Source organism: Haliotis rufescens, unplaced genomic scaffold, assembly GCF_023055435.1.
Source record: "Haliotis rufescens isolate VD_foot unplaced genomic scaffold, xgHalRufe1.0.p SCAF_3, whole genome shotgun sequence".
Classification (NCBI taxonomy): Eukaryota; Metazoa; Mollusca; class Gastropoda; order Lepetellida; family Haliotidae; genus Haliotis; species Haliotis rufescens.
The window spans coordinates 29884155-29897801 of NW_025964001.1; the positions used below are offsets into that span (position 1 = coordinate 29884155).

Consider the following 13647-nt stretch of genomic DNA (forward strand, 5'->3'; position numbering starts at 1 on the left):
AGAGGCTGTCACTATGGAGTCTTGTGGAGACTGTCACTGTGGAGTCTTGTAGAGGCTGTCACTGTTGAGTCTTGTGGAGACTGTCACTGTGGAGTCTTGTAGAGGCTGTCACTATGGAGTTTTGTGGAGACTGTCACTGTGGAGTCTTGTAGAGGCTGTCACTATGGAGTCTTGTGGAGGCTGTCACTATGGAGTCTTGTAGAGGCTGTCGGTATGGAGTCTTGTGGAGACTGTCACTGTGGAGTCTTGTGGAGATTGTCACTGTGGAGTCTTGTGGAGACTGTCACTGTGGAGTCTTGTAGAGACTGTCACTGTGGAGTCTTGTGGAGATTGTCACTGTGGAGCCTTGTGGAGACTGTCACTATGGAGTCTTGTGGAGACTGTCACTGTGGAGTCTTGTGGAGACTGTCACTATGGAGTCTTGTAGAGGCTGTCACTATGGAGTCTTGTGGAGACTGTCACTTTGGAGTCTTGTGGAGACTGTCACTATGGAGTCTTGTGGCGACTGTCACTGTGGAGTCTTGTGGAGACTGTCACTATGGAGTCTTGTGGAGACTGTCACTATGGAGTCTTGTGGCGACTGTCACTGTGGAGTCTTGTGGAGACTGTCACTGTGGAGCCTTGTGGAGACTGTCGCTGTGGAGTCTTGTGGAGACTGTCACTATGGAGTCTTGTGGAGGCTGTCACTGTGGAGCCTTGTGGAGACTGTCGCTGTGGAGTCTTGTGGAGACTGTCACTATGGAGTCTTGTGGAGGCTGTCACTGTGGAGCCTTGTGGAGACTGTCACTGTGGAGTCTTGTAGAGACTGTCACTGTGGAGTCTTGTGGAGACTGTCACTGTGAAGCCTTGTGGAGACTGTCACTGTGGAGTCTTGTGGAGACTGTCACTGTGGAGTCTTGTGGAGACTGTCGCTATGGAGTCTTGTGGAGACTGTCAGTGTGGAGACTGTCACTGTGGAGTCTTGTGGAGACTGTCACTGTGGAGTCTTGTGGAGAGTGTCACTGTGGAGTCTTGTGGAGACTGTCACTGTGGAGTCTTATTGAGACTGACACTGTGGAGCCTTGTGGAGACTGTCACTGTGGAGTCTTGTGGAGACTGTCGGTATGGAGTCTTGTAGAGGCTGTCACTATGGAGTCTTGTGGAGACTGTCACTGTGGAGTCTTGTAGAGGCTGTCACTGTTGAGTCTTGTGGAGACTGTCACTGTGGAGTCTTGTAGAGGCTGTCACTATGGAGTTTTGTGGAGACTGTCACTGTGGAGTCTTGTAGAGGCTGTCACTATGGAGTCTTGTGGAGGCTGTCACTATGGAGTCTTGTAGAGGCTGTCGGTATGGAGTCTTGTGGAGACTGTCACTGTGGAGTCTTGTGGAGATTGTCACTGTGGAGTCTTGTGGAGACTGTCACTGTGGAGTCTTGTAGAGACTGTCACTGTGGAGTCTTGTGGAGATTGTCACTGTGGAGCCTTGTGGAGACTGTCACTATGGAGTCTTGTGGAGACTGTCACTGTGGAGCCTTGTGGAGACTGTCGCTGTGGAGTCTTGTGGAGACTGTCACTATGGAGTCTTGTGGAGGCTGTCACTGTGGAGCCTTGTGGAGACTGTCACTGTGGAGTCTTGTAGAGACTGTCACTGTGGAGTCTTGTGGAGACTGTCACTGTGGAGCCTTGTGGAGACTGTCACTGTGGAGTCTTGTGGAGACTGTCACTGTGGAGTCTTGTGGAGACTGTCGCTATGGAGTCTTGTGGAGACTGTCAGTGTGGAGACTGTCACTGTGGAGTCTTGTGGAGACTGTCACTGTGGAGTCTTGTGGAGAGTGTCACTGTGGAGTCTTGTGGAGACTGTCACTGTGGAGTCTTATTGAGACTGACACTGTGGAGCCTTGTGGAGACTGTCACTGTGGAGTCTTGTGGAGACTGTCGGTATGGAGTCTTGTAGAGGCTGTCACTATGGAGTCTTGTGGAGACTGTCACTGTGGAGTCTTGTAGAGGCTGTCACTGTTGAGTCTTGTGGAGACTGTCACTGTGGAGTCTTGTAGAGGCTGTCACTATGGAGTTTTGTGGAGACTGTCACTGTGGAGTCTTGTAGAGGCTGTCACTATGGAGTCTTGTGGAGGCTGTCACTATGGAGTCTTGTAGAGGCTGTCGGTATGGAGTCTTGTGGAGACTGTCACTGTGGAGTCTTGTGGAGATTGTCACTGTGGAGTCTTGTGGAGACTGTCACTGTGGAGTCTTGTAGAGACTGTCACTGTGGAGTCTTGTGGAGATTGTCACTGTGGAGCCTTGTGGAGACTGTCACTATGGAGTCTTGTGGAGACTGTCACTGTGGAGTCTTGTGGAGACTGTCACTATGGAGTCTTGTAGAGGCTGTCACTATGGAGTCTTGTGGAGACTGTCACTTTGGAGTCTTGTGGAGACTGTCACTATGGAGTCTTGTGGAGACTGTCACTGTGGAGTCTTGTAGAGGCTGTCACTATGGAGTCTTGAGGAGACTGTCACTGTGGAGTCTTGTGGAGACTGTCACTATGGAGTCTTGTGGAGACTGTCACTATGGAGTCTTGTGGAGACTGTCACTATGGAGTCTTGTGGAGACTGTCACTATGGAGTCTTGTGGAGACTGTCACTATGGAGTCTTGTGGAGACTGTCACTGTGGAGTCTTGTGGAGACTGTCACTGTGGAGTCTTGTGGAGACTGTCACTATGGAGTCTTGTGGAGACTGTCACTGTGGAGTCTTGTAGAGGCTGTCACTATGGAGTCTTGTAGACAATTTCAGTTTCTTTGAATAACTTTGCACTCTTCAATAGTCTTGACAAGTCTTGACAAGCCAGTCCAGTGATAAATATTGATGAGCAACGACACACACCAAGCCACTGGGCATTTTTTTTTTTTTTTTTTTTTGGGGGGGGGGGGGGGGGGGGGGGGGGGTGTTTTAGGGTTGTTGTTTTTTGTTTTTGTTGTTGTTATGTTTTAGGTGTGGGGTGTTTGGGTGTATTATTATTAGATATTGTATCATATATATCCTTGCTGTATGACAGCGACATGTAAATTGTCGGGTCTCGACAAGACAAACCAGTGATTGACTTCGCGAACACCTGGTATCATCACAATGTGAAAGTGATTCATACCTACATGCTTATGATGAAGTTACAATGGACTCTGCTTTAGCAGAGATTTCTTATGATTATGGAAACAGTTTTGGCGCTTTGTCAGTTTGATGAGAAACGATTCGCCATGTTGGCGAACATATCCACCCAATCCACACTGTCGCCCCTACAACATGCTTGTACACCTCGATACTCTTGGAGAGAACACATGGGCTTCTTGTATACGTACATTCCTTTTTACATATGGCTTTGGTTTCATATGGCTGTCTCACACAATAGGTAATGCAAATGTTTTGATTAAGCACTTTCGCATGCGTTATGTTTCATCAGAAATGGCATTCAGATATTTGCGAAAGTTCAAAATATGATACCTATCGTCAGTTCAAGTCATTGTTTGAACCAGAATCATATTTATCAAACTTACGATACAGGAATTTTCGTAACAGAATTCGTTTTAGGCTTGGCCTGAATGATCTAAAATTTAAGACAGGAAGATTTTCATCTGTTGAGAAATCCTTAAGGTTTAGCCCATTCTGTGACATTATTGTCGAAGATGAATACCATTTTATATTTATTTTCTCTATATACGAAAATCTAAGAAACAAGTACTTACCGCAGTGGCCTTTATCTCATACTACTCTTTATTACTATCCTGACTGTGCACGTGTTACCTTGACTTTGTATCTTATAAAATATGTTATGCAACTCCGTTGTATATGACCCTGTGGTCTTTCATACAATAAAGAGTTGAATTGAACTGCGACCAGGATATGTTGCTGGGGATCTATTCTCACCCGGAGTCGCATATGAATGATGCATTAACATCACAAATCTCTGACAGTGTCACTACAATCTCGTTAACAATGTGAAACCAGGCGGACGCCCATGAAAGGTCCTCGTCACTGGTTTTTGACAATTCAATTCATTACAGTTTAAAACTGACAAAAAAGTCCCTCCTCTACTTTGCATTAGACGCGTGGTCTATTATTGGAACACGTGTTGTGACTGAGGAAAGAACTTTATCAATGTGATTATGTATCAGTGGTAGAGATTTGTTTCGTTAGTGAGATATGTTATTGCGGAAACTTGATTCGTGGAATTCTTTTTGTTTAGGAACGTCTGCTTGTAGTGAGTTGGTATGGTTTTACGCCACTTTTAGCATTATTCCAATATTCGGGGTACAACAGAAATGGGCGTCACACCTTATACCGATGTACGTGACGAGTCTGGCACTTTGGCGTGACGAGCGAACGCTTTAGCCACAAGGCTACCCCACCTCCCCATGTCAACGTTTACAAGGACATTAGACTCGTGAAGATCCGGGGTAGAATAGGTCTTCAGAAACCCATGCTTGCCGTAAAAGGCGACTATGCTTGTCGTAAAAGGCGACTAACGGGATCGGGTGGTCAGGCTCGCTGACTTGGTTGATGCTTGTCATCGATCCCAATTGCGTGGATCGATGCCCATGATATTAATCACTGGATTGTCTGGTCCAGACTCGATTTACAGACCGCCGTCATATAGCTGGACTATTGCTGAGTGCGGCGTTAAACAACAAACCAAACAACCAACAAGGCCATTACTCCGTGATAATGGTCGTTAATCTGGAAATTTCTTAAAGGAACAAGTTCACAGTGAACTGTAGCGTCCGGATTAACGGGGGTAACTGTATTTGACCACATAACCCATTGGATGTTTGAATGATAATGTGTTCACGAATAATACTGACCACTGTAGGTCAGTCAGGAAGTTGTGTTGAACGTGTTTACATTATTTCCATTAAAACACATTGATCTGGTATCGTCGGTATGCCCTGATTTGAATACAGGTTGTGACAGGCCTTCGTTAGCCAATAGATATAGGATGAGTTGACTACAATTAGGGATGCTGTGGTTGAAATGTAGTTATGTGTCACAGTATTAGGACGGCGTGTGTCGGCGTTCATGCTCTCAACCATTGGCTGGCCTGGCCAAGGTTCGTATGAATACATGCCACCGAGAGGTCGCTCACATTGGCCCACTGTGGCGTTTAACAACATTCACTGTTATCTCTAAGGCGATATGGGTGCACGAATGGCCCAGTTGTGTAAGACGCCATAATTCTCTGGGCAGAGTTGCGTCCCTTGTGCACGCCAGAAACCTATGATCGTGGGTTCGAATCACGGTTCGCCCGGAATAAGTTTCTAGGTTTGTCAGCACCATACCCGTGCTCGTGGGTTTCGCCAAGGTAGTAAAACGTCTGAGATCTGCATCACTTCGTTTCCTCACACGCATGCTGTAAGTGGAATGCTGTTCAAAGCGGCTTGAAACCCAACTCACCCACTCACTCTAATGAGACATGACTGTATTAACAAAACTTTTAGAAAATTATCCATTTGGAAACTAACGGAAATATCTTTATAATAACAGTATGATTTTTTTTCAGAGGCGGGCCAACTTGAAGAACCCCAGATGAAAATATGTCACGAACAATTTCATGCAGAAAAAGGACCGTGATCAAACTGTTTGTGTTTGCCATAGTGATTATCATGACAGGTCTGTATGTGTTTAACCTGGGATATCACGGGCTTGCCACCAATACTCATCAGGCACCTGAACACGGCCTCACGACGGAGCCCCAGTTTAAATATTTCTATGGTCCCTCGCGAGTACCAATGACCTTGGAGAAGGACTTCCCTCAACCTAAATACGATAAGAAGTATTTCATTTATGACTGTAGTCAGCAACTTTGTGGAGGACTCGGCGATCGACAGGAGGGAATCCTAGCGGCCTATCTCATTTCCCAGCTGATGGGGCGACGGTTTGGGGTCATTATGACCATACCATGTGATATCGCCAACTTTCTGGACGAGAACGAGGCTAAGTGGATCATACCGCCGGGTTCTCTGTCTGGTCTGACTGTCACCCCGTACACGCTGCTGGACAGCAGTGCCTGGACACTCCGGGAGAACATACATACTATAGAACTGGAACAACGGTTTACCCAAGATGTGATACTTTTTAAAGTCAATCAAGAATTTGTGCAATATATCATGAAACTTCCTCGGTTTCAAGACCTAAAATGGGCCCAAAATAGAACAGCGGTGGATATATATAACATTGTCCTTCGCCGGTTGTTTAAACTGAAACCCAAATATCAAGAACAAATTGATAAATTCCAAACCTCTGTCAGAGCTAACGGTAGGAAACTTGTGTGTGCTCATATTCGTCTTCATCGATCTTTCGCTGCACACAAAAAAGACTACATAGATATGATGTGGGCGTTTTTGAAACAGTACAACAACAGCGCCACCTATCGGGTGTTTGTATCAACGAACTCAGAGCAGGTGCGGCAAGAGTCACGGCGCATGTTTCCGGAGGTCTTCGCGGATGTTGATGGTCCCTTGGTTCACGTGGACCAGGATACCGGCGCACAAGCTTGTGATGGATTTGGCAAAGTTCTGATAGATCAGCAAATTCTGTCCACGTGTGATGTCTACCTGATGACAGACAGCGGCTTTGGGAGGGTGGCAGCCATGCTACGTGGGACGGACAACAATCTGTATACACTAGACGGAAAAGTAGCATTTAATAACAGCTTCTTCCCTCCATACTGGTGAAGCAATACAATCCAGGGGATATGTCTCTGAACATTGGCCGTCCTGGCAAATTTGATTAAAGTTGAAAAAGCGACTTTCTTTGTATTCATTCACTTAAATTATTAGGACCAATCTCATTAAAATCAGATCTTAGTTCTCGCTATCGCTAATTACGGGTCACGTCAGAAAGACAAAGATAACGTCCCAAATTTCATACCTGGCTCTAATTACAACGATTAGACATTGATTTGAGATATGTCCCAGAGCTCGGAGAGTTGTCCTCTCCGCTCAACTTTAAATGTCATTCTTTTTATATGCCCTGGCAAATTGTAATTAAGTTGAATAATGACTTTGTTTGCTTTCTGTCATTAAAGGATTATCATATAAGACAAATATGTCCCTGTTTCAAAATTAATTGCAACGCCAACATTAATTTGAGATAGGTCCCAGATAGCTAAGCAAAGTTCTAGTTTCCGTATGTCCCTTAATGTGTTCATCGTTTAGTATCAGTTGATGTATATATCACCACTGGCTAGATATCACCACTGCGTATGTTCGCTGTAGGATTTACAACGCATTTCTACATCTCTGATAGGCTACAAATCATAAAATATTTTTCATACCTATAAATGCCAATTCCTTCCTTAATCACTTACCTGCAAATATATGTATTTTTAATGATAGAACGTGAATAAGGATTCTAGATCGAAAACAAAAGCCGGTATCGTTTTGGCTGACAAGATGGCGGGCCCCTTCCTGATTTGGAAAGGCTAAAGTAAATGCTTGAACTGAGTTAAATCAGGGACCTTCTTCACAAAACAGTTCCATCAAAACGAACGTCGTAACCAAAGCACTTGTACGATCGTACATAGACCTACGACACTCCTAATGCTAAGATCGCCTTGTGAAACCGGACCCACCATGTCCCGAGCTCAAACAGTTTTGATAAGTTATTGTGATAAATATAGATGCATGAGACAAAGTACGTTATCTAGACTACCTGTTGTTATACTTTCATTTTTTATGGAAGCCTCGGTGGCTGGGTGGGTTAGATCGCTGACTTTGAGTGCAGGCGATCAGGTGCCTCACTCTAGCAGTGTCTTCCCCAAAAAAGTACTAGCATCTGTACTTCACTAAGAAAGTTTTATACCAAATATAACATTTGTTACATTTAACTACTTTCTAAATGGCATTGTGTGTTCATGTATCCTGTGTGTCAGTCAGTCGAAGCCACGCCCACCCGCAGCTACCACGGATTGGGTAAATATGTACTATATTGAACTCCTCTCAAACTATTGTTTTCTCTTCAACATTGCACTCTAAAACAGAGAGGTACACCTTTTTTCACATAAAATCTATTTTATAAGTGTATAATCCTTAGGCAATATTAATAATTCACTACTACTCACGCCCACTACAACTTCTAGACACGGAGTATATTTGGATAACTGGAATTGTGAATATCTCTTGTAAAACTAGTGTATACTCACTCCATGCTTTTCTCAAAAGGCAGACTTGAGAACTAAATTAAACACACAACAACAATAGCTTTTACATATAATGTCTCCGATTCCAATAACATGTTGACGACCGCTCATATTGGCTCGAGGAGGCTTTGATGATCGTATCAATATTCGTATTCCACTCCTCTCTAGTATTCGTATATATGGTAATCCAATTAAATGATATGAGGAGGAATTTTTATCATTGTATGTTCAAGCCAGAGTCTGAAAAGCCTCGCATAGCAAAAATACGGCATAGTGAGGTCGACAAACCCCGCGTCACAATCACTGGCCCGTGGCAATACAGAGAATACTTATTGGGATAAATAAAGACACGTAGGACCAGACTGACTGGTTTCTGCATTCAGTGTTCAAGCAGGTGTGTGTCAGACGAGTCCGGCTGAATCATCACTTCCCATGAATACAATTATTTTAGGAATGCCGACTTGGGTGAGGGGAAAGGGGTTAAAATCGCCTTCAAGATTATTGGATTGGTAGAGCGACATGCATGCACGTCTGTGTGTGTAGATGCTTGTACTAGTCCGGACTAATGTCGGTTTTGTAGTGCTTGCTCCCTGAGATACCATGCCGCAGTTTTAACATGACCCCACTCATGCACAGTGTGCGGACCCCGAGCCGACTATTTCTTGTTTTATCCCCTTAACACCGAGCGTCAGGCAGGGTAATAACACGTACCATATTTTAACGTCTTTTGGTATAACGGGGCTGCTAGAGGATAAAGGGTTCGCTCGTCACGCCGAAGACCCAGGTTGATTCCCCACATGGGTATAATATGTGAAGTCCATTTCTGGTGTCCCCCGCTTTGATATTGCTGGAATATTGCTAAAAGCGGCGTAAAACCATACTCACTTACTCACTCACCTCTGTGACAATGGGAAGAGCTATATTAAAGAAACCGTGATTTCATCACTCAGTAGATTATACTTCTAATTGATGGATACACATTAACATCTCATTGGAGGAAAAGCCTCCGACAACAATCACGACCAAACATCGTTTTGTTCTTGAGGGAGACAACTATACTAGCCACATAAAGAAACTGTGCACGGAGAAAATATATTCTGGATTGAAATACAACACAGCAAGAACAAAATGATGCAGACGCTGTAGCAGCTGAATGATCGGACCATAAGAAAATGTCAACGGGACCTGAACAACATCTGTTACGATGACGTCAGAAGATCAAAATGGAGTAGGGGGTCATACGACAAAGTCACAAAGTCAATAACGGGTATGACCACCCTGTGCGTGAATCACAGCAGTGCATCGGCGACGCATGGAGTCCACCAAATGGGCATGGGAGGCCTGGGGAATGGCCTGCCATATCCTCCTCAAATCCTGTGCCAAGTCACGGACGTTATCTGGAGGATGTGGGAGACGACGCAGACGGCGCTCCATTTCATCCCACACATGCTCTATTGGGGAGAGATCTGGAGAAATTGCAGGCCATGGCAGTAACATGACATTGTTATGGTGAAGGAAATCCATTGCGACCCTAGCCGTGTGAGGACGAGCGTTGTCCTGTTGAAATGTCAATCCCGGGCCATGACGTTGCAGGAAAGGAATGACCACAGGCCTCAGAATCTGATCTCTGTAGCCAACAGCGGTGAGATTGCCCTGAACAACCACCAAAGGGGTTCGGTGCCGTGCTGTTATCCCACCCCAAATCATCACAGAACCACCTCCAAAACGATTCCTCTCCACAATACAGTTGCGTGCATAACGTTCTCCCAAACGCCGGTAGACACGTTGGCGCCCGTCACTGTGGGAAATGTTGAACCTCGATTCATCTGTAAAGACAACATTTCTCCACCATATTCGAGGTTGGCGAACATGATTTCGACACCATCTCAGACGGTTGACTCGATGACGGTGTGTCAAGGATGGGACGTATGGCAGGGCGTCGTGGTCGAATCCCGTACTGACGTAAACGATTCCTGACAGTGTTGGGATGGATACGGCGCAGTCCAGAAATTGTCTAGCACGTCGTTACTGCCGTTTGGAACCTGTGTCGGAGATGTGTAACTCGAATCCATCTGTCCTGTCTTGGCGTCGTTACTCGGGGACGTCCTGAACGTGGGTGGTCGGCAACGTCATTTGTGTTCTGATAACGCCTCACCAATGCCGATCTCGTGTTACGATGGCATTGGAAATGTGTTGCGACCTGTTGTTGCCTCATTCCCGCTCGGATCATTCCAATGGCTTCATGACGCTGTGCAGCTGTCAATCTTGGCATGATTTGCTTGTGATATGCTTGTGTCTGCGCCTGAGAAGTTTTGAATTTTTGAATGACCACAGATCATGCTTTCCAAAGTGACAGCGAATTTTGAGTTGCACATGCTGTGTACAGCTGCACAGGATGCACGTGCAGTAACACATTGCACGTCCATAGGCCCCCATCAATGACGTCATATCGTATGGCACGTGCATGAGCGTTTGAATGTCTCCAATAATTGCTGTGTTCAAACCTATCTTTCACATATGGACGGTGTGCCCTTATATCTATATTTTCTCCGTGCACAGTTTCTTTATGTGGCTAGTATATGTCAAACCGCCTACATTAGTTCTATTGAAGCTGATCAAATCCGATTTGGAAAAATCATTTTTTAGAAACTTTTGAAAGATTTTGAGTACTTCATCGTATGCAGTGTTGGCATACTTGACACTGCTCTTGAAGTAGATGGATATTTACAATGGTACAATGTATACGTCACGTCTTAATCGCTATTGTTCCTGTTCCATCTTTCCTGTCCAGAGAATCCTTGTATTCGCTGTGTGTGTCCCAACCAGCAATCAGCGGGTCTGATCACCCACTCCCGTTAGTCGCCTCTTACGACAAGCATAGTCGCCTTTCACGCTGCATGTTAAAGCAGCCGTAGTGATTCCGGGGTGATGCAGGTCTCAGACGTTTACCACTTCGGTGAAACCCACGAGCATGGGTATGGCGCTGACAAACCTACAAACATAATCGGGGCGAACTGGGATTCGAACCAACAATCATAGGTTTCTGGCGTGTCCAAGGGACGCAACTCTGCATAGCGAAACCGCGGCAACATAGATGACTGGGCCACCCGTGCTCCCGGAAAACACTAAGGCACAGAACCTAGTTCTGTTTACCGAAAAGACAACATGAAAATCGTATAAGCAGCAGTGAGGTACAGTAACTGCTATAATGTTTGAACAGATCTTGAACAAGTTGGTCGTAAGAGTCAACTCTGGTCCGGGCGGTCAGGCTCGTGGCTTGTTGGCTGCTTGTCATCGTATACCACGGGGGTGTGGATCGTTGCTCATAATAACATATCAATCACTGGATTGTCTGGTCCAACCTCGATTGTTTACAGGGAACCGCCACATTGCTGAGTGTTGTTTAACCACATAAAAACATGAAAAGGTGTATCTATTCCGCCAGTCGGAGCAATCGCGGAAGACTGAAGTTATTTAGTCAAAGGCAGTCTGTTAAATGTGCAGCTTTCAACAAGACGCGGCAATGCCAAAATGTTGCATTGATTGCCGTCAGAAGCAGTGTGTTTGATTCTTTTGTAATGGTCACCACGATCCCCCTAATGCAAGAGAATGAAGGACAATTGCAGCACTAGCAAGTTCACCATTGTATCATACCTTTCATAACTGATTAGTAGACGTACTTACAATCCGACAAATACCAAAGCTTCTTACACATTCTGATTTCTGTGATACAGTTTAAACTGCACATACAAGTTGTAGCACATGCATATATCCAATAATGTTCCTCACACTGTTCGATCCGTGAAGATCCGGGATAGAATAGGTCTTCAGCAACCCATTCTTGCCGTAAAAGGCGACTATGCTTGTAGTAAGAGGCGACTAACGGGATCGGGTGGTCAGGCTTGCTGACTTGGTTGAAGCATGTCATCGATTCCCAATAGCGTGGATCGATGCTCATGATATCAATCACTGGATTGTCTGGTCCAGACTCGATTATTTACAGACCGTCGTCATATAGCTGGAATATTGCTGAGTGCGGAGTAAAACAACAAACCAACCAACCAACCTCACACTGTTCAAATATTATATTTGCATTACTACCAACTTGTAGGATCCTATTTCAGTGGAGATCCGGTGGTTAGGCTCCGTGACATGGCTCCTTGTGTGTCATCATGCCCAAATGAGCTTCATCTATATATTGGTGGTCATATGGATATACTATCACAAACATATCATGGGAAGAATGGACATTCAAATCATTTGACACATCAGGGAGGGGCACTGAAAAAGTATTCCTGGGGTTTTGCTTTTTGAATGTGACCTTGTGTGAGTTTGGTTTAACACGGAGTTGGAAGAAAGACCGAAGTGATGCAGGTCTTAAATATTTACCACTTCGCTGAAACCCCTGAGTATGGGTACATGGGCGGATACAGCTTTTTTGAAAAGGGGGGGTGCACAATTAAGATCTATTTATTGTCTTTGGTGGTAATTCATACAGAAATAAAGATTTTCTTTCGAAATAAAAAAAGGGGGGGTGGGGGTGGGGGGGTGCGCACCCCAGCAACCCCCCTCTGTATCCGCCCATGGGGTATGATGCTGACAAACCCGGAGGTATTGACACACCCAAAAGACTGGGCCACCCATCCCCAACCTGACCATGACACAATCACAGGTGTTTATTTAGTTATTAAAAGACGATCTTCACTAAATAAAACCTGCATTTTATTCCACGCATTAAACCAGGGGTCCGGAAAATTTAAAATCCCAATCGGACATTTGCATTTAGGCCACGCCCCCTTCAAATGGCGTATTTTAGTTCGACTTTTCACACACATTTATTTACAAGTTGTTACATAAGTGTTTCCTCGTTAATGCGCGCTTCGGTTATAGCGCGTGGTAAAGCATGGCTCCCAAAATTTACCAACATATTAAATAAACTCAAGTTTTCCAATGACACGATGTCCCCCCCCCCCTCGGAAATACCAGTCAACAAATCCGAACTGAAGTACGCAATTTAATCCTATTATTATATCTGGTAATAACAAAAATTGATCATTGTTTATCTGGATTAATGTTTGCAATATATTTGATTAATTATATTCAAAATTTCATTCAATAATTATAATAATGTTTACAATAATTTCGGCGAAATCGTATGCGAAGTGATCGGTAGATCGCACAACTCGCCGTTATTTACAGCAACCACGATCAGATTACCGCTATTGATGCCTTGAAACGAACTTTAGTTGCAAGAGAATGGATACACGTATCATAAATGCCGTACCATGACTCGCTAAAAGTTATATTTGAGGCAGTTTGACTTATAAATGTCAACCTAACGTTTTCGCAGTCGAAATATATGCAGCGCGGGAAGTCCCTACGGTGACTGGTCAAATATCCTGCATACCATCTGTACCAAAGTGCTACGCTTATGGTTCTTATAATTTTAAGTAGATATGGTGGAAGCTGCAACTAAAATAACACG

The 13647-nt window shown here is 44.6% G+C and overlaps 1 protein-coding gene across 2 annotated transcripts in view; it reads left to right on the forward strand.

The window, feature by feature from the left end:
• The window catches only part of LOC124145603, a 31835-nt gene extending 25066 nt beyond the window's left edge, over positions 1 to 6769 (forward strand). For both annotated transcript variants that reach the window (XM_046515440.2, XM_046515448.2), the window contains exon 2: positions 5523 to 6769. In XM_046515440.2, the coding sequence (XP_046371396.2) occupies positions 5557 to 6696 (1140 nt within the window). In that variant the 5' untranslated portion in view covers positions 5523 to 5556 and the 3' untranslated portion in view covers positions 6697 to 6769. The remainder of the gene's footprint in view (positions 1 to 5522) is intronic.
• The last annotated feature ends 6878 nt before the right edge of the window (positions 6770 to 13647 follow it).